Source organism: Heterocephalus glaber, unplaced genomic scaffold, assembly GCF_053883595.1.
Source record: "Heterocephalus glaber isolate CG9 unplaced genomic scaffold, H.glaber_assembly_v1.0 deba00001733, whole genome shotgun sequence".
In the NCBI taxonomy this organism is placed as follows: domain Eukaryota; kingdom Metazoa; phylum Chordata; class Mammalia; order Rodentia; family Bathyergidae; genus Heterocephalus; species Heterocephalus glaber.
In genome coordinates this window covers 1,819,437-1,841,185 of record NW_028258444.1, presented here as the reverse complement: position 1 = coordinate 1,841,185, position 21,749 = coordinate 1,819,437, and the positions used below count along the sequence as shown (strand labels likewise).

The window sequence follows — 21,749 nt, the reverse complement described above, 5'->3', positions numbered from 1 at the left end:
AAAATGCCCTACATCAACCAGTACAGTGGGTCTGGAAAGGTAAAATGAACGGAAGAAAAGGGGAAAAGAAGAATAAAAGAGAAGGGAATGGACATTCTAAAATGTGAATGTGTCTAGGAATATAATCTTAAAATAGACAAAGTGGGAAGAAAAGGAAAGGAAGGGAAAAGGAGGGGATAAGAGAAGAGAGGAGGGAGAAGAAGGCAGATAAAAGACAAAAAAAATTAAGAAAACTGAAATTATAAACTCAATGGACAAGTTCTATATCACCTTAGATGGTGATATAGAACAATTAGTGAAAAGTATGTCTGAGATTACTTAGACAGGCAGTGTGTAAAACAAAAAGAGGTTACTAGAAATAATAGAATTTTTACTAATTTTTTTAGAATTCCAGAAGGAGAGGAAAAATAAAGTAAAACTAATACTGGTGGAGACAATGGCTAAGAATTTTCAGAAGCAGAACTTTTCATAATTTATTTAATGGGCTTCTAGAATCCATAGGTTCAACTCATATATTCAAGCATTCAAGAAGCCCAACAAATTCTAATCAAGCTAAATAAAAAGATATCCATACCTAGTACGCCACAGTGAAATTACTAAACACCAAACATAAAGGTATCCAGAAAAGGCCAATTGCCTTCAAAGGAGCAACAATTAATGGAAGCAATAAATATGGAAATCAGAATCCAATGGAGTAAAATGAGTACTATGAAGAAAAAAGAAATGATTGTCAATCTAGAAACCACTTAGGTGAAATTATCCAACAAAAATTAGGACACGCATCTCAAAAGTAGCAAACTAATGCTAACTAATAACAATGTCTGGTAGAGTTAAGTACACGCTAAGTGAAATAAATCAGATAGCTTAAATATCACATGGTTTCTCTTCTATAAGAAATCTAAAATATAAATAAAGAGCTAAAAAAAAAACAAGACAGATATAGGAAGTCGGGAGATGGATCTTTCTCAAATGGAAAGAGGATCAGGAGATGGAGGGAGAGGAAGGGGATGAGAAGGGATGCGTGATGTCCATGTACCAAGTCCCCACAGGGAATGTGAGCATTAGGTACTGGGAACAGGGACTATTAAAAACATAATAAGAATATCTGTTATGCTGGGCGTGATGGCACAGGCCTGTAATCCCAGCACTCGGGAAAGCTGAGGCAGGAGGACTGCAAATTTGAGCCCAGTCTGGACTACATAGGGAGTCTCAGGTAAACCACGGGACACAGCAAGATTCTGTCTCAAACAAACAAGTAATAAACAGACAAATGAATAAATAAATAAATAAGTAAATGTATGTTAAAATTGTAAGCTAGTAAACAGCAGAGGCAAAAGGAAAAGAGGAAATCAATTCAAAAAACGTAAATGAGAAAAAGAAACATAAAATGACAACACAAATAGAAAATCAAAATTAAAACTGTAATAAAAATCCTATATATGTCATATATTTCCATATATGTTACATAAGTAAATATATACTATAGGAAATTATATTAAAATATAGACTAAATATTTAAATTCAAAAACATTACCAGACTAGATAAAGGCAAGTGCTATGCTCTTTATGATTTATATATTTAAAGAAATTTGAGGTTGAAAAACATAAGGATGGAAAAAGAAACACTAATTAAATTCTAACCAAAATAAATCTGCTATATTTATTATCAGATAATATAAGTTTTGAGGACCAAACAGTCTACAGGTACATAAGAAGATCACACAAAAAAATCTAGAGGCATAATGATAAGAAGTTCCAGGCACCACGTATTCTAAACAGACAATAAAGTTACAGAAATTCAACAAGTTTATAAATCTATCATCATGCAAAAGCTCATGATATTCGTATGATTTAATATTTATATAAAATACACCCAAACTGTACAGCTGTTGAGTGCAGTGCTCTTTAATCACAGGTCTGACCTGGAGTCTGAAATCGGCAGAGTTGAGAGGTTCCCAGGACCTGTCTGTGCTGCTCACCCTCCAACAGCCCTCAGACACAGAGCAGGCATCGACAGTTACAAGGAACTTGTATTAAACTAGTTTTTCTGGTCAGAAAGCAATCAAGTTAGGAAAGCATAATAATAACTAAAATGCCCCATGCTTGAAAATTAAATACTTCTAAAATATCTCAAGGATCAGTTCATCTGAAAATTAAAAATCAATCATAACTGAAAATTATAACTTTTTTTTAATAGCATGTAAAGTAGTAATCAGAGGGAAACCTATAGCCTTGAATGATTATACATGAAAAGAAAGGTCAAATTAGTGACATAAGCATCAAATTGTTTTAAATAAAGCAAAAGAGGAGAATAAACTCAACAAAGTGGAGCCAAGGGAAAAAAAATCATAAAAAGATTAAGAAATCAAAAAATAAACAAAACTGAAAGACTAACAACAATATCAAAAGTTAACACTTGGAAATGTAAGACACACTGCTTCCCTTTGGCTCTGTTGAAAACTGCCAGGAAAAGCCTGTGTCCCCTAAACAGGGCAGCACCCCCTGCTCCATCTAGCCCCATGTGGAGACAGTATCTAACACTCTCCCTGATTACAATGCAGTGCCACCTCACTTTCTGTCCCTTTATTATAGGTTATCTAGCACCCTTAACCTACCCTTACAGGTATATCCTAGTGGTAATTCACTAATAATCTCTGTGATTTTGAAATAAGCTCCATGAAGGAGACACCATGTTTGTTCTGTTTGTTCCCCAGCCTAGCTCCTGTGCTTGGTACGTAACATACACTGGATAGGGATGGGGCGGGGAGAAGTCAGCCAAGACAAGATTGTAAATAGGGAGGAATGGAGGGGTTGAAGGGAGGGCTGGGCAAGGGTGAAAAATAAGAACCAAGAGAGACTATGTAAAGGTGCAAATTTCCAATGATGAATGGTCATTATATTGTATACCTAAAATGTACCAATGATTAGAATGAATAATCGATATTGCAAAATAGGAAGAAAAGGTCCAACATGGTAGGCGTTGTGGGAGGGGCAGGGGAAAGGAAAGAAGGGAAAGGAAAAATGCTGAGAAATGGAAAAAATGGAAATAAAGTCTTTGTAAATAGGGAAGGGTGGAGGGGGTGAAGGGAGGGCTAGGAATGGGGAAAAAATAAGAACCAAGATGCATTATGTAAAGGTACAATTCCCAATGAGCAATGTAATTGTGCTGTATACCTAAAATGTACCAATAAAAGAATTTAACAAAAAAAAAAAAAGAAAAAGAAAGTAAACAGGCTCAGCCCCTAATTTCAAACAGGATCATCATCAGTGAAAATCATCCATCTCTAAAAAGACCAAGAGAAATAAAATCCACAAATTTCATCAAATATACTGCATCAAAGTGAAATATTTGTGTTTAAATCAAGGACTTAAAATACCTTCAGGCTGTTCCTTTAGAAACCTAAAGGATTGATAAAGTTCAATTAATGTTCATTCACTAGATGAAAAATTCCATTAGAAAACATTTCCTTAAGATAAAAAAAAAAATAACATTGTGGTCACATAAGTTTTCTTGGTTGGAGAAGAAACATAACAGTTAATTTAGTTTCCACAACAGTAACCAAACAGTACATACAGTACTGAGTACATACAGTACTTTCACAATACTATATCGTCAAATTGAAATAAAATTTCCTCCAAATCAGCCGTCTCCTTTTACTCACTTCCCTATGACCTCAGACTTGACAGACACAAATTGATTGAAAATTATATGTCTTAAAAGACAAACTTTCTGTAGGATGAAATTTAGGTAAAACTTTCACTATTCATTTCTAACATATACCACTACATGTCCTTCTGTTCTAATTCTAATTACTTTGGGAAGTCTCTGTTATTTATCCTAAATTTACTTGTAAAGGTCCATTAATCAGAACAGTCTATATAACAAGATCCACAGTAAAATTAGACTATTACATTTACTTTAGAAAAAAAAAAACCTCAAAATATTTTTAATTTTAATTTTCATAATGACATTATTAAAAATTATTATATCTTCACCTCAGTAACGCTTTAATAGGAAAAACTTAATAATTATTAGCTGCACTCCAACAGAATCATGGAAATTAATACAGAAATTAGAAGTAGGATTTTAAAAGACTCCAATTAGGCATAACAGCAATGCTCAAATCAAACAGGATTTTATAACTACAATTAGTTTATATGATTTATTCAGAATATCCTAATAATAAGCACAAACCTTTAGTACGCGATATAGTTTACTAAAAAAATACTCAGAATAATATACAGTAAGTCAAATTACAATCTCCAAACATTTAAATAATATGTTTTATACTTTCATATTCTGGAATCACACAAAAGTGAAAAAGAATCCAAATACTTCTAAACCTTAAAATAAAATCGCACAGACAGGTGACATTTACAGATCACCGTGGCCTGGCCCTCTAGGTGCCATCAGGATAAACAGAAGAGTCAGAGTGGATGCAGGGAAAATGCTGCTAATGTTATCTGAGAAAGAAAGGCAAAATGGCAGCTGGGGCTGGTAGTGATCAGAGAGAGGGGGAGGAAAAAGATGTCCATGTCTGACTGAACTTAGAACCTACAGAAATTACAGACAGATGACACGTGGAGGAGATAACCTTAAGGAGGGATAAGAGGATTCCAGAACCTCAGAAAAATCATGGTGCCTTCCAAGAGGAAGCACCAGAAAGGCAGAAGAGCTTGAGATGCTATTTGAGATCAAATATCAACTCCATCTATGTGAGCACAAAGTGTGAGCTCATCTAAAAATCCACATTAGCAACATTAATATTTCTTGGGTGCTGCAATCTAGAGATGTGGAGCCAAGAGTGAGCAGGGTACATCAGTGAGAGGCTCTGGTTATGCTGGCCCTATTGTTCTATCACACTTACGCTCCAGGAAGACTATCAAATCTCCATCTCACTAGCTGAGCGTGCCCACAGCAGAGAAATTTAGTGCCTGACCTCCATTCTAGAGACTTCAGATCAGATGTGAAAACTGTCCCTTGGGTCATTTAGTACTCTAAAACCGGATCTCTCTCCCTTCTATGACACCTTGACTGAACAAGACAATGATCTCTTCCCAAACACAGCTCTTCATCCAAACAAGTCCTGGGTCTGGTTCTCCAGCCAAAATAATGAAACTCTCACCATAGCAAAGAATTCCAGAACCACAAGGGGAGGTGAACACTTAAGACTTTGCAGATGCTAGTAGCAAGATCTGACATAATAGAAGAGTCTTATCATCAAGGACCTCTGAGCAATCTCTTAAAGACAATGTAAGGTCATCATATATATTCATGAGACTCCCACTTTGTTATGAGTAGCTTGATTTTTTATGAGTACTTGATTTTCTAGGTATACGGCATTCTAGTATAACCCATAATATTAAACTTTCTACTTTTGGTGGATGTATGGCTTGTGGGGCTATAGCAAACAGTATTATAATGAACATTATCTTATATGCACACATGTGCACATACACAAAATTTCTTAATTATAGAACCTTTCAAACTACTATGCTACGGCTACTTTATCCATAATCAGGTGAAGTCTTTATTTCCAATATACTGTACTCATACCTGCAGCATGATATCTAGCCTTAACTATGAAATTCTGACATTATTCAAAGTTAGAAAGCACACTATCCTCATACATTTGTCAATTCTAAGTAATCTTCCCATTAAGCCACAGAAACAACTATACATTATCACTCTAATTAAAATAGCCATGCTGAATATACATACAAGAATATTTACTACAGGGCTACTTACAACAGCAAGAAATTGGGAGGAAAATAATTGCTCACATGATTAGCAATACAGCCACAAAAAAAAGACTATGATGCAACCACTAGAATGAAGTGGGAAGATATGGAAGTAATTCTGTAGAAAATTCTTCATGTTATTTGGGGGGTAAAGTGAAGGATATTAGCATGTACATACAGTACCTTGTCACCAGTGGAAAAACAAAAGAATGCCATACATTCTTAAATGACTGGAAGATTTCTGAATGATTACAAAAGAAACTGTTAAATGAGTCATATCAAGAAAATGTGATAAAGGAACTAGATAAAAAGGTAGTTTTCATTGTATGACTTTTGTATTGTTTTTTCTTTCATGTCCTGGTATTATATATATGTATGTGTATATCTGCCTGCCAAAAAAAATCACAATAAAAAGTGTATTTTTTGATGCAAAGAAAACTAATGCAGAAGGATAGCTAAATAGAAATGTCTCTGTTGGCATAAGAATGTGAGCTGGATGTTGCAGTGCTCCTGTAATCCCAGCACTCAGGAGGCTGAGGCAGGAGGATTTCAAGTTTGAGGTCACCCTCCCCTAGGTAGCAAGTTCAAGGGCAGCCTTCACTATATGAAAAGACACTGTTTCACAAAAGGAAGGAAGGAAGGAAGGAAGAAAGAAGAGAAAAGAAAGGAAAAGAAAAGATTAGATTAGATTGATTCTATGCAACGGTTCCTATTTGGAATTGTACTGATGAACATTCAGAGTACTATCTTCACGTTTTTAAAAAATCACTTCTAAACTTTCATTTTTAGTAACAGGAGAATATCTACAACACCATTTTCAAACTGTTTCGTCTAAAATATATCCAAAATATTTCAAAGTATAGCATAGGCACATGTGAGGCCCTGGGTTGAACACCCAGAAGTGCATTAAAAAAAAAAACAAGAAAAAAAAGCAAAAAATAATAAAGACAGTAACTAATCATTAAAATATTATCGAGTAGTACCAAATTTCTAAGTACTATACTTCTTCACATTAATATTTCTGTTCTATGTACAAGTAGATAGCTACATTTTTAAATTCACTGTAATTTATTACATTAGTGCTGTTTCAGTTGGACCATGCAGTTAAAACCAGGCACCATGATTCACCTAGTGGAAGCTACTCATATTACAGACACTGTAACCAGGAAAAATAAAATAATAAACTCAGAACTGAAAATCTGGAAAAATACTTAGATATCATCTAGTCTGAATTTATAGATTAGTTAACTGAATTTCAAAAAAGTTACACAGCTGAAGGCAAAGCCAGAACATCTCTCTCCATAGTCTGGGGTAATTCACTTTAAGCCACACTGAAAGCCCGGCTTCCAAACTCACAACACATATTGCTTATATATTCCCTACTATCTACATTAATGAAGACATGAACTGCCACACATTACTGATAACCCACATAAACACTAATATTTATATGTATAGTAATAATTCACCGATTTTTAGAAGTTACTATCTTAGGCATCACTTAAAGAAACTAGCTGCAGAATAAAAGAAAGTAGATTAATAACCAAGGAGGTAAGAAGAAAATACAGGAATAAGCAAAGGGAAGCTATATGGCAATCGTCCATTCAAATAATTTGTGTAATGACAATGTGAAATGATTATACTACAATGGAAATGCAGTTTATACTCTGATAAAATGTCTAATATGGATACAACATGGAAGGACTGGAAAGTTTTAAAACATTATCCTTATTGCCTATTATATGCAGGTACATGATTATGACAAGAGTTATCTTCAAATTTTACCTCAAATATAGGTCAGACCAATGAATTTGGATAAGGTTTATTATTATCATGTGCAAACTATAGATTAATCTGAATAATCATATCTGTAGACGCAGGTTTTGGGCTCTCATGGATATGTAGCACAGGTTCTACTAGAAAAACAGGGTTAGCAAGGAGAGTAATGGAATATTAATAAAATGACCAATTTGTTGTCCCAGGTTTTCCTAGCCAGGAGAATGAAGAGTGGAAAAACTGAACCATGAAATCAAAAAGGCATCTGTCTTCCAGGTTTCTCTCTGCCAATGTTTTAAGAAAAATGTTTGAACTTTCCTGTTGGCTTTGTATGCAAATAGCACCAGATGCAAAGTGAACCACATCTAAGTTATTTGGTTCAACATCTGCTGGTCCAGTTCCCATTATTCCTGCTAAAGGGTCGGCTTGTGACAGAAAATTTAGTTTGCCCTCTTTCTAAGCTGTTTTGAAGGAGCTAATTTGGATTAAAGTATCTATCTGGACCACTTGTTTTTCCCTTTGATGGTCACTGCATTCTAATGTGGTCCATGCAGTTCTTCAAGGAACTTAGAAACGTTATTGGAAAGGACAATATTCAAGGTTTTGCCTCCCACCTCGCCTTCTAGACAATTTATATTTATACAGTTAAAAGAAAAATGTGAACACTCACTGCCTCTGAAACAGCGCCACCCGCACTGTACAAAATGACAACATAGCAACACTCTCTCACCTATTATTTTGTATGCAACTTCTAACAAAAATTGGAAAGTTACTGATAAAAATGGTTGCCAGGATTAACAATACATTTCATGAAATATCTTGTGCTTTAAAATGACAGTTTTCATATATCACTAAAAAGGAATAAAGCCCACAACACAAGGCAGTTGGTGTCTTGTCAGATACACAGTACACCTGTAAATATAAGCTAAGTGAATAAATGGATGATGAATGAACAAATAAATCAAAGAATTAATTTAAATAAAGTACATTAATTTTTAAACTTTGGGTACGTTGCAATCAGAAAACACAATTAAAAACACATGCCAAATTAAGACTAACACTTATGAACACTTGTAAGATCAGGTAAATACAGTTCTTCCAAAAGAATGAAGGTAGCAAATCTGCACTGGAAGGTAAAAAATGGCCAAGGCAAAAAACTAGAATATTGTATAGGTATATTCTGTATTCTGACATCTATATATACAATTACTCAACTGCATTTATATATATATGTGTGTGTGTGTACTAGAAAACAGCCACGAGTTTTGAAAAACCTCTGTTATCAAGTTTCCTGAAGTGTAGCACATTATTAGTTTTATAAACATTTATGAAAGACACATAATTGTTTGAGAACAATTTCAAAATGCAAGATATTTCTTAGTCAAAAACTAAAATTTTCGGGCCTGGGGATTTAGCTCAGTGGTGGCACCACCTGCCTCACAAGTGCAAGGTCCCAAGTTTGATCCCCAGCACCAAAAACAAACAAACAAACAAAAAAACTAAAATTTTTTAAGTGTTACAGTAGTATGAGTAATCAACTCAAAATTTTTCTAATATATGACACACAAAATCTTAAATGATTTTCCTTTATAAAAATAAATAACATTAAAGAGGTAAGAGAACTAGACAGTACTATTATTGCTACTAGATCTGTAACGCAGTATACTATAATTTAGTCTAACTTTTACTGTACATCCAGGGAAGAGATGAGAAAAGACACAAAATAGCTGTCCTTTCTTTCAAACAATCTGTGACTACTCTTTTTAATTATCATTTCCAGGTCCTATGTCTAAACTGAGGATGACCAGGAAAGTTAACTGAGCTCTAATGGAAATAGCTTCTTAGACATCTTTGAGTAATTATTGAAGATTTCCAACATTAATATATTTTTAAAGAAAGTTAGGATTGCCTTTTAACTTATCACTGAAAGACTAATTACTCCCACAGAAGTAAAAATAATCAAGAAAAGTAACTGAAAATAAATCTGTTAATCACCAAACAGTTACTGAGCATGGATTATTAACAGGGCAGAGTGCAACATTAGGGACTTAGGATTCAAAATGTATAAAAGTCAGTTTTTCCCTTCCAAAGCTCAGGCAAATTCAGACACATAAAGGTAAGTAGATGAGTTATACTGATAAAATGATATTAAAAATACAAAAAAAACCCTGTGTACATAGCAACATTATTTAAAATAGTCAAAGATGGAAGCAGTCCAAATGTCCAGGAAGAGGTGAATGGATAAACAAAAAGAGGTCTATACATACAATGAAATATCACTTCAAAAAAATGTTTAAAAAGGAAATTCTGACACATTATACAGCATGAATGAACCTCAAATATATAATTCCATGAAACAAGCCAATGGCAGAAAGACAAATACAGTATGATTCTGCTCAAATGAAGTACCTATAATAGACAGAAAATAGAATGACAGTTGCCAGGAACTGGAGGTGAGGAGAAATGAGAAGTTATTTCGTGTGTGTGTGTGCAATTTTTCTTGTTTTTGCAGTACTGGAGATTGAACCCAGGGCATTCAGATTGAGCCATATCCTCAACACTTTTTCATTTGTTTACTCTGAGATAATGTCTTCCTAATTAGTTAAATTATTTGGTCTTTGCTCAAACTTGTAATCTTCCTACCTTAGCCTCATAGAGTGCTGAGATTACAGGTGTGTGCCAGTGTCAATGCCACCACATGAGTTGTTAAATGAGTATACAGCAGTGATGGCGAATCTTTTAGAGCTTTCAGTAATAACAAACAGCTGGTTGTGGCACACATGTCATAGGTTTGGCACCACTAGTATAGTTTTGGTTTTACAAGATAAAACACTGAACTATACCCTTAAAAATGGTTAAGTTGTTAAATTTTGTTATATGTGTCTTACCACAATTTTTTAAAATATAAATTAGCAAAGTTAAGCACCAACTCAGTGGTGCATAAATAAAATGATAACACTACCTCAAAGGAAGCAGTTAATAATACAGAAATAATTCAAAAAGTTCTACATATATTCTTGAAAGGAAAATAAGACTGATCAGCAGATGGGAGGGGAAGGAAGGTTACAATTAGAAACAACGACATAGATGCAGAAACAGACATTGTCAAGGAACACTGTGTGTATCAAAGTTTAGCTCATGGGTTCCCAACACAAAGGCAATCTGGAGAATAAGGCTACAAAACAGGGAGCAAATGCTTGAATGAGGGCAATTCTCCCTAGATAGATTTCACTGGAATAAAGTCATAATCTTTACATGTTTATAGAGGGTAAAGGTAACAGGAAGAGACTGATGAATTGGTATTCATTCATCTCTTACATTCTCTAATTTCTTTGATAATCAAAGTATAACGACAATTACTATGGGTTAGACGCCACACTTTGATGAAATATAAGCCTACAGAAAATAGTGGGTATCAAGACCACCAAGCACCGTTCACTTACTCAGACTGTCATTTCACTAATGTCACCGTAGTACTGCACATAAGCTAGCACTTCTGTAGAAGTCTCTCATGCAAATGAGGCTTAAACACAGTCAGATGCACGTCTTGAGCTACCTTGATCCACTAACAAAACTATAGGCTACAGACAGACCTTTGAAGAAAGACTGATTAGTCCCACTTGTATTATCACCCCTTAGGTACACTGTAGTTTACTTAAAAATCTTTTCATCCAAATCGTGGCTATTCAGGGTTCTACATACATGATTTATCTGTATGTTAAACTCTGTTTCCACATCTGGAAAGTTTTCTGCTAGTACTTGGGTAAACAGGGTTTTTTTTTCCCTTTGTGCCACTCTGATTTTCCATTCATTCCAATTACTCTTATATTAGTCCTCTTGGAGTCATCTAGGAGCTGCTGGATCCATTTTTCGTGTTCCCTTATTGTTTCTAAGGTATCTCTCATTAACTGATCATTAACCTACACCCTTGTCCACGAAGTCTGATACTCTTACTGATTCAGTTACTAATTCATTCATTGGATGTTTTCCCTTAATTATTCATTCTACAAATATTTATTGAGGGCCAACTATAAGCTAGACACTATGTTTGGCATTTAAGATATAAAAACAGTAGAAACAGACATAATGCCTGACACCACAAAACTTAGAAGTTGAACATGAAAGTCAGATAATAGGTACACATAGACATGACAGGGGGAGAGGGAGTATTTCTGGGAAGAATTCCCAGAAAAAGAAATAGTAAAGCAAGAAATAATACATTAATAAAAGAGAAGTTAGTTTGGCAAGAAAATGAGAGAAAGTAGCACTGAAAATCAAGGGAGACAGTCTTAGGCCAGGCAAACAAGATAAAGGCCCTCAGATGAAAAGAAGCATCCTAACTATACCACCCCTTTCTTCTCTATTATACTTTTGTTCCATTTGTTTTTCACCCTTCAAAGTCTTTTCCTGATGTCACATATCTACCTGCTGAAATAATACGCATCTTTCAACAATACAAACACCCAGTATCAAGGACAGTACTGACTCATTCATACCAAGCATGAAATAATCATTTAATAAATGGATGATGAAATCATCATTCTTCCCAAATGATGATACTTCCTCATTGCTGAGACACAATACGCAGCACACAGTTTGTTGAGGCTCCAGTTCATACCTGGCTGGCTCCAAGGGAGGGTGGCATGGCAGAAGGGCCTCATAGAGGAAAGAGCTCAAAGAATGGCAGACAGGAAGCAGTGAGTGATAAAGGGAGGAAGAAGGATATACACTCTTTCAGGCTATGCTCCCCAGTGACCCATCTTTTCCCATCAGGATTCACCTTCCAACATTACACGCAGCTATGAGCAGTACACACCCATGTTCCAGTCACCTCTCAGAAGCCCCACCTATGAGACACTGGGCTTTGGGAAAAGTCTAGATAGAAACCATTACAGTATTACAAACATGCATGTGCCTGGTGCTGCCCTTGAAGTCAGGATTAGACTATGTTCAGCATATCTCTGTCTCCATAGTACCTAAGCAACTGATAAATATTTGTATGACAAAATAACTCTAACAATTTAGCGCTAAGTAGAACTACTAAAGAAAGTTATTTTTATCTCCTACTCCTGACTTTATAAGCACTTCACAGAAGAAGCAGTTCACAGTCTAGAAAATTCAAACTATTCTTTAGACACAAATTATATTACTATTGAACATTAAGCCTTCTAAGAACTCTTTCTCAGTTTTGGAATTTGTGTTTGTACTCAGTTCCTTTAGTGATGCTATTCGTGTATGCCTTGCGCATGCTAACCAAAGGTTCTACCACTGACCTATATCCTCAGCTCCTAATGACATTAATTTTCATCACTTATGGATGATTTTACTATTAAAAATATTCTAAATTTAAATACTAATAGATGATAAATTCTTTTTAGAATGTTAAATGCTCTTCAATTAATAAACAAGACAACCTAAAAAAGTTATATAGCACCTCATCTTTCTAAAACTAATATAAATTAGAAAATATATTCTGCAATTTAATTTCACATAATGTTTCTAGTATCATTTTTAGAATCAGGCCTCAACCTGCCATCACAGAATTTAATATGTAATTTGTAACTAAAATACAGACTGAAGAGTCAAGCCAGATCATTCAGTTTTACAGATCAGAGAAGATGAAATGAAAAAGTGAAAAGAGAGCTTTGAAAAGGAGAAAAATGGTAAATGGTAAAAAGAAAAAAAATGCTAGTTATCATATACCAGTACCTGTAGGAAAGGCAGCCCAAGGAATAGCAGGAGACGTTGTTTGGGTCTCACCATTTCCACCATCGAAAGTCTCTGCAGCCTAGAAACAAAGTCAAGATTATTTTAAAAGACCTAAAAAGTAAAACTGCTACTTAAGTGACCAAGCATCCCAATTCTATATGTGTATCTTCTGGACTGCACCACATAGTGTCAGAATCTGTCTAAAACCCAACTGCTTCCTAGCGTGCACAGCTATCACCCATCTCTTCTCACCACCCACAGTACCCATTCCCTGTGATCTTCAGGTAAGAAGTTTCCTTCCTTATTCAAATAATCATGCCAAAGAAATTTTTATTTCACATGTTCTTAATCATTTTTCCACATGTGAACTTTATATCTAACTATTATAATTTAACTCACCACCACACTTACCTATGTAAAATTTTTTTCTAAAATACAGGCTAGATCTGTTCAATTAGCATAATCCTTAGACTGATCTGAAAAATAGGATTTATCTACATTCTTAAATAATATACTAGCTGAATCTACTAGTATTAAATACTTAAAAGAATTCCTAAAGCTGAACAAGTTCTCCTGTTTGGGGACAATTACTGAATGCTGAGTTTGTGGATAACAGTGTAGAGTATTCTGACTCTTAGGTGACCAGGTTACAGCAAAATTATTCCTGAAAATGAGAGCTACAATGCCAGTTTCAGTTCTATACTGATTTTTCAGACAAGGAAAAGTCAAATGGGGCAATCTTCCACAGGAGCTAAGTGACATAGACAGTCGCTACTGCCTATAATCTATGAAAAATAAGCCTATTTTATATAGCTAAGTATAGAGACCTTCTATACTTCCAAGGAAGGGTATGAAAAGAGAAAAACAACAAACTACAATTAAGTTGTAATGGCACTTAACACTGCACTTACACAATACTGCAAAGAGTAGCTGCACTGAACATAATATTAAAGTGCACTTGTCACACTAAGGAGCACCGCTCTGTTTTTCTTACAGATACATAATATATCAAACATGGTTTAAATAAATGAGATTATTCTCCATTGTAACCTTTAAATAAATAACAGCTTTCAAAAAATAAAGTGAGATGATAATCTGAAACATATTTTCAAAATGCAAAGAATTTTAACAAAATTTTAAATGTTACATTTCAATGACGTAAAATTCAGTTGCCTAATAAACCCAAAATATTAAACAAAATGAAAAAACAGTCAAATACACTAAAAAAAAGTTATAGATGAAACCCCCAAAACAGGTATGTCTATATTCTAAAGACTTCCATATTTATCAGACATAAAAGAAAAAACAGAAAATGAGCCCAGCCTTTTAAAAACCTAACACCATTCATTCATGAAATTTAAAACACTGAAATATAATATATAATAACATCTCATTTCTTCTATTAATGTCATAATTATAGTAGGTAATTTTTATAATTGTAATACAAAGTAGGTGAAAGTCTTAGTTAAACAAGAAAAAAAAATATCACACTTGAAGTTCACTTGACTATCATCCTAGGTCTTGAGTGCAGGCATCCTGACTCTTAACTCAGAGATTTTCCTACAAGGCTATGCTGGTTCCATAAAAATAACTGGGTTATAAAATATTCCAGTAAAATGAACACACACTGAAAAGGATTAAGGAAAAGACACTGCTTCTTCAGTTACCAATTTCCATTTACAAAATATCCAACTGAAACCTGAGAGAATAATCTCACAACACAGAAATACACAATTAGTTTTATAAATCACTAAAGGCTTTGTGTTTCCTACACTAAATCAACTCACTGCAGGTGTAAACATGCACACATGTGACAGGGTCTTTAACACTCCTCCCTTATCTCACAAGTATTTCCTAACAGACATTTCACAGCAAAATGATAATTGGCTGACAATTTTTAAAATCTCTTCTTTAGTGCCTCCAATGGTAGCATTTAATTACCTTAATTTAAACCATTCCTAGGGGCAAGACCAAATCTTCTAATAAATCAGTTTTAACTTTCAGAGAAAGGATTCTTTTTAATTTTCCTTGATTTTATTTTTTACTTTAAAGTTACATTCAAAGTGATTAAGATCATGAATGTCAATGAAAAATAATATATTTTCAAAACAGTTGAGTCCATTATAACTCCACAAAGTTAAAGTAAACTAAGGTAAATAATGCATACCTCAAAACCACCAAAATCATCATCGTCCATTCTTCAAGTGGCACCTGAAAAACATCAAGACACTGAAACAAGCCCACACACAGTCATGCATGTCAAAATATTTCTCCAGCTTAAATGTATATACATTTTGATTTGTAAACTAAACCTATTTCATTTGGATTCAAAAACTTGATCTATGCATTTTTAACACAAGACAGTCATAACTGACTTTTACTTTTTGGCAAAATTAATCATTTTTGTAACTTTTTCAGCACATGTATTTTGCCATTTTATATTGAGACACCAGGAGTGGAAAAATATTCTTTTACATTTTAATTTGCTTTTCCCAAATTGGCACTAGGGCTCAATTCAATAATGCTTCCTGCTTTTTGCATCTATTCCTCAGTTGTCTGGCAACATCAGTACAAACTCCAGCTAAGAACAGGGCTGTGGTGAATTTTTGGAAATCTGTCTCCTACCACAAAGGTTCTTCCGTCAGTTTCATGGCTGGGGCTGATTTAGATTTTCAAAATTGATCAGCATTTTTTAGTTGTGGCCACAACTTTCAGAGCATTTTGATATGTGTGTATTTTTAGCTGAAACTGTTTTGCACTTTTGGAAAAATGTGGAGCAAGTTACTAGGCTGATCAAGATAAATCAAGTCATGTATTCATGAGAGACTAGAGATGAGAAAAACACAAGCGAATATCCACAATTCCTCACTTCTTTACCCAAAGTGTGTAAGAGAGACAAACAGTACACACATGTTTTATTTGGCCCTAAATGTACATTATAAAAATGGAAAGATAAAACCATTAGTATCTGGGCTCCAGAAATACAGCACCAGCTTTATCTAATCACAAAAGAACTGAAATATCTAAAAAGGTAAAATATGTAATAGGGGTACACATTAAAATGAGAAATAAATTGTTATATAATTTCTCAATCTATGACTTGGAACCTATAATTGTGAATCAGTAGCTGCAAGTGTTATTCTATTCTGGTCACAAGTAATTGGTTTCCTTTTCTATCTTTAAAAGTGAATATATCCAAAAGGAATTATACTTTTTTTTGCTCAGTAATAGAAGATGAACTTGATCACAGAAAAATAATGCTGTCCCAGTTCTCGAAAAAAAAAAAACACCAGCTTCAGAAATTAAGCCGTATGTCAAGAAGTAACCCTAAAGGCATTTTCTAAGATCATTTGTTTTAAATCCTTATCTGTATCTACACTAGTCTTCTTCTTGAAAATAATGCTATGCCTCTAAAAGGAACACTTAAGAAAAATAAAACTCAAAAAGTTAACAGTAAAAAACACTACTTTCGAGGATTTAAGTCACGCAAATTTATTTTCATAGAAACTCAGTAGATAATGATACTAAAGGGAATATATGAAGACAGAATAGATTATTTAAAATGACACTGAATTAGCCACAATAACGTAACAGTATTGTCTCCATTGTCCATAACTTAACAATTCAAAGAAAAAAAACTAAAACATGTATTTCTCCAAAAAATTAAAGTTAAACCAATCATCCAGATACATACAGTACTTACAAAATATTAACCAGACTTTCAGAAACTTTTGATACTGGCTGATTGGAAATGGAATTCACATTAATTTTGTGTTGCAAGTGAACAGAATCTGTGTGTGATTACATTTTTCTTAAAGGAATTTTGAAAGAAGAATGATATAGTTCCTGAGAATTAACCAAGTCAAACTATAAACACCCTGTTTGTCTTTTTCCCCATGTATCCCACAAATCTCAAAAGACAATTAAAAAATATTTTTAGCATCTATATATGCCATGGTCAAATAATATGGTTTCAAAAGAATGGAATTTTAAGGGTAATGCTCCTATGTGTTTTCATAAGTTACATACTAATAAGTTAGCTGTAAGGTGCCAGAAATGTTGAAAACAAAAACAAATACCCATGTTTAACAATCACTTCAGTCTGTCTGCCTGTGGTAAGGAATCCAGTATCACCAGTTTCCTAAGCACTGATTGAGCTCTATGAAAGAATGTATTAGTGGCCACTGATGTTTCCTATGTCCCAGAAATTTCTACATTCTAAAATGCAGATTATAGATTTATTCTCCTTTATTTTCAAAGAAATATTAATATATCTCATTAGAAAACAAATGTGTTCTGAGTTTAAATATAGTATTATAGAAATAAATATTATTTTTAGACCAATAATCTTTCTCCAACTAATTCTAAATCCTGCAATAGATTCTGTTCCCTTCTAACATTTTAAAAAGTAAAAGGAAAGAAAATTAACAGCATTGCTTTGTAAAAATCCATTTTTCAAGACACAAAAACTAAAAATAGTTTATAAAAGGAAATATTACTAGTATGGACTTCTTTATGAACTTAGCTACTAAAATACATATTAAATGTTATCTAAAGTGCATGCTTTTACAACTTTTTACCATATTTCTGGAACTTTATATTATAGCCAATTAAACTACAAACACCAAACTAATGTACCAAAATCAAATGTCCCTGTGCCAGAACTGTGAGCTTGGCCATACAAGAGAGATCATGTAATAAATACATCTTTACAGATCCTATAATGCATTCTCACGTCTGGCAGGAGAAGAGATGTATACTCTGTTACAATTAGGGAATTACACTGAAATTTTTCATAATATCTAGATTTTAAAATTCTCAGATTTAATTCCATTTATTGCTTTATTCCCTACTTTGCTATTTTCAGTATTTAATGTTTTCCTGATATTCTAAAAATATTTTACAAGAAAAACATATTAGAAAGCAAAACACACAAAAGAATGATCAAAGTTTTATTGAACAACTCTATATAAAACATCATTCAAGATTCTCAAGACATTAAGAATCTGGTGTGAAGAAGAGTGCAAAGGGTAAGAAAACCATGCAAATTCAAATAATACGAGACAGCAAAAGCCTTACTAGAGTTTTTTAAATGTCAAGATGGAAGGAAAGATTGTCATAAGGTGACAAACCCAGTGGACGCTTTATGAAATGCAGCAGGTAAGAGGAGACATCGATAGGCCTGACAGAAAACTTCAAGCGAATTAAGAAAGTGCACTTTATTCAAGTCTTCAAGAAGTCTTTCCCTTAAGGCAACTTGTTTGCCTCTGCATAAAAACAGGTTAAAGAGCATGTGAAATCCGAAAAACTACAAAAAAATGTGAAAGCAAATATAAGAAGACAAACTACTAGTGGAAAAAGGAGGCTCAATCACTTTATGTCACAGAATACACAAAAGGCTCAACAGGGGGCAGCCCTGAAGTAGGAAGGGTGAGGGAGGCTCAATACAGGAGTCCCAGGTCTAGCCCCCCACCCCCCCCAGCCCTTGGCATCTGCACAGCTGGGCGACTGGCAGTTTCTCACCCCACACAGCAAGTTTATTACCGTAAGTATCAACATGTGCATTCATGAAGATTCCCTAAGGCAAGCTTCTTTGAAAAGGTGACACCAATAAGCCCAGTCCTCGCACCACTTCACAACCAAGATGCCAGCAGCCGGGTTTAGGTCTCTGAGCAGAAAGGCAGCTGACACTGTACTACTCTGATGAATCCATTCAATGAAGCAGAGGCCCCATAAATAAACAACGCACCCAGGAACGCTGCTCTGACAAACTCCACCAATATGCATCAAATTACAATTAGCACCTGATTTCAGTTGTATTGAGCAACTCTATACAAAACATCATTCAAGATTCTCAAGACATTATTGATTTCAGTAAGGGGCAAAATAAATTCTAACAGAATGGCCTATGGGGTCAGGTTGCCTGAATTTAATTCCAGATGAAACTCTTATTGTTTTTTACTGGGCACTGCAAACATTTTGTGACTCAGATTCCTCATCTGTCAAATAGTGGTAACAAGAACTTTCTCCTAACGTCATTATGAAGAGCAAACAAGTTAAAATAGATGAAACACCTAAAACAGTATCTGATAAGTTAGTGTTCTATAAAGTTTGCTACTTTTATTATTAGTGCCAAACTCTTAACATAAGAATAGGCTACCAAGGACAACCAAACATACAAAGAAAGATTTGAAAACAAAGACTAAACAAACAAAACAAAAGATGTAAGAAATAGAAATGAACCAAGAGCAAAAATTCACCCAAAAAAACCTTTAAAAACTACAATCTCTTCAGCGAGTTATGAGAAGGCAGTGCATCAATGAAGTAAGAACAAAATGTTTGAACTTTTAAAGGGAGGATGTGGGTAAAAATGGTAAGGAAAACAAACTGAAGTCTTGGAAATAAAAATAAAGACTGCAAAAAAATGCAGAGTGGAAAATAAAGTTAATGAAAAATCCCTTAAGAAAAAACATTTAAAAGAAAAAAATGGAAAATCAGAGTAAAATATTTAAAAATTACAAGATTCAGTACAGGATATGCAATGTCTAATGGTTAGGAGTTCTGAAAAACAGAATATGGAAAACAAACATAAAAAATCATCAATGAAATAACTCAACAGAATTGTCTACCAGTATAATATATTGAGATTTAATAAGTCCTTCAAGTAAAAAAAAATCCACACTAAAATACAATCGAGACAAAGAGAACATCCCACAAGCTTCCTGAGAGATACATTAGGTTTCATACAAAGGATCAAGAATATAACTGCATCAGAATTCACAAAAATATCCCCAGTATGTGACAAACAATCCAGGTACACATGTAAAATTCAGAGAAAAAAATGACTTATAGCAAAGAATTCTATAATCAGCCAAACCAACAAATAATTAAGCCAAAGGAAGAAAAAATGTCATATCTACACCTGTAAAGTCTCCAAACAATTTTATTTCAAAAGCGCACTTTCTTAAAAAGCTGTAGTTTAAACCAATGGATTTAGAAAAGAAAGAAGAAAAGGGATTAGGAAATAAGAGATCCAATTAAAGTGAACAAGAAAGGGAATTTTTTCCAGATGAGGGTAAACTGAACTTTCATGGCATCTACCTGGCAGAAACAGCAACCACTCTTGATTGAGGCAAATCAGAAAGCTCTTGGGCGACAGATTCAAGCAAATGAAATTAATAGATTATCTCACATGTTTACCACCAGGAGGACAATTTTAAACAATGGGAGGTGAGGAGTTAAGTTTAGAATGCTGATTAGAGAAGTAATCATATAAAACAGAAAAAAACATATTGGACATGAAAAGTAAACATTATACACATTTCTCAACCGTGAATGGTATTTCTATAGTCACAACAATGTAGACGAGGAGTAACTGCAACAAAATTATCTATCACCATAATGAGTATGTGAGAGAAAGATGAGGGATGAGTATGGGATAGAAGAGGTGATGAAGACAGCTTAAAGCCCCACCTTTCCTATTAGAAAGCTGATCAGTTTGAAACTGGAAAACCAGAAAGTACCAATAATAAGTACATTACTTAGAGATACACTGATAAACACAAAAAGAATGCGCTACACCTGTTAAGCATCTAGCCTCTAGAAAGAAATGGGAGGTGAAAGGAAGGGAGGGCACAGGAGACACTATGTTTCCTAGAAGTCCTTACACAACTTTACAATACAGACATAGAAAACAAAATGGTATGAGCCAACCCATCTGTTATTTCCATCAAAATACTCTAGAAAAACAATCAAGAAAAAATTTTCTTTATGAAACTATAAAATGTTTTAAAATGACATTTAACCAATGATAAATCAAAATTTAAATAAAGCTACTCTCCATTATTTTCCCATAGAACAAGTATTTTTTAAAAATGTGAAACTGTATCTTTTGACACTAAACCTGCTCAAAAGCAAACCAACCAAAAAAAATAAAAACTCTAACAGAAAAAGTAATCTTTAGGTAACTTTAAAAAAAATTCAGAGGTCATCTAGGACTGACATCACTACAAAGTGCCCTACTAGTTAACACTGTCCACACAGTATTTAACTTAATCCTTTTCCTCTCTGGAAAACTACTTGTTAACCAACATCCTCATAATCGCAGCAATACTTTTCCTCTGATTCTTTTCAGTAACATATTTCCTAGAAGTTTTTTGCTGTTTTCTGACTCTCCATGGCAAATGTAAATTAGAAAGAGGAAATAGAATGATGAAAACACACACCTCTTGAAGTTAAAATAAAGACCATTAAGACTCAGATATTTAAAAGAATATAACCATGTAAGATCAAAATGTCAGACTTACCCATTCAAGGAAATTGCCTAGGTTTCATAAGAAATTTCGAGGCAGTGTTAGGAATCATTTTTTAACTGTTACTTCCTAGCAACTTGAACTGAGCAATTCCTAGAACAGTACGGGCTCAAAGAGTATTTTGAATCACTGCTTTTGGAGTAAAAGACTTAATGGAAGTAAATGAATTGATCCTAGTTCCCACTTACATGCCCAATAAAAACACACTGG

At 34.0% G+C, this 21,749-nt stretch overlaps 1 protein-coding gene across 19 annotated transcripts in view; it reads right to left on the bottom strand.

Moving 5' to 3' along the window:
* Positions 1-21,749, bottom strand: part of Ccdc91 (coiled-coil domain containing 91) — a 401,979-nt gene that overhangs the window by 284,222 nt on the left and 96,008 nt on the right. For all 19 annotated transcript variants that reach the window (XR_015446979.1, XR_015446977.1, XR_015446978.1 and 16 more), the window contains 2 exons: positions 15,395-15,438; positions 13,228-13,306 (listed from right to left, as the gene is read on the bottom strand). Coding sequence is in view for 14 of the 19 variants with exons in the window: in XM_087200275.1 (XP_087056401.1) it covers positions 13,228-13,306; positions 15,395-15,424 (109 nt within the window). In the remaining 5 variants the exon portion in view is untranslated. Of the gene's footprint in view, positions 1-13,227; positions 13,307-15,394; positions 15,439-21,749 lie in introns of those variants that run through there.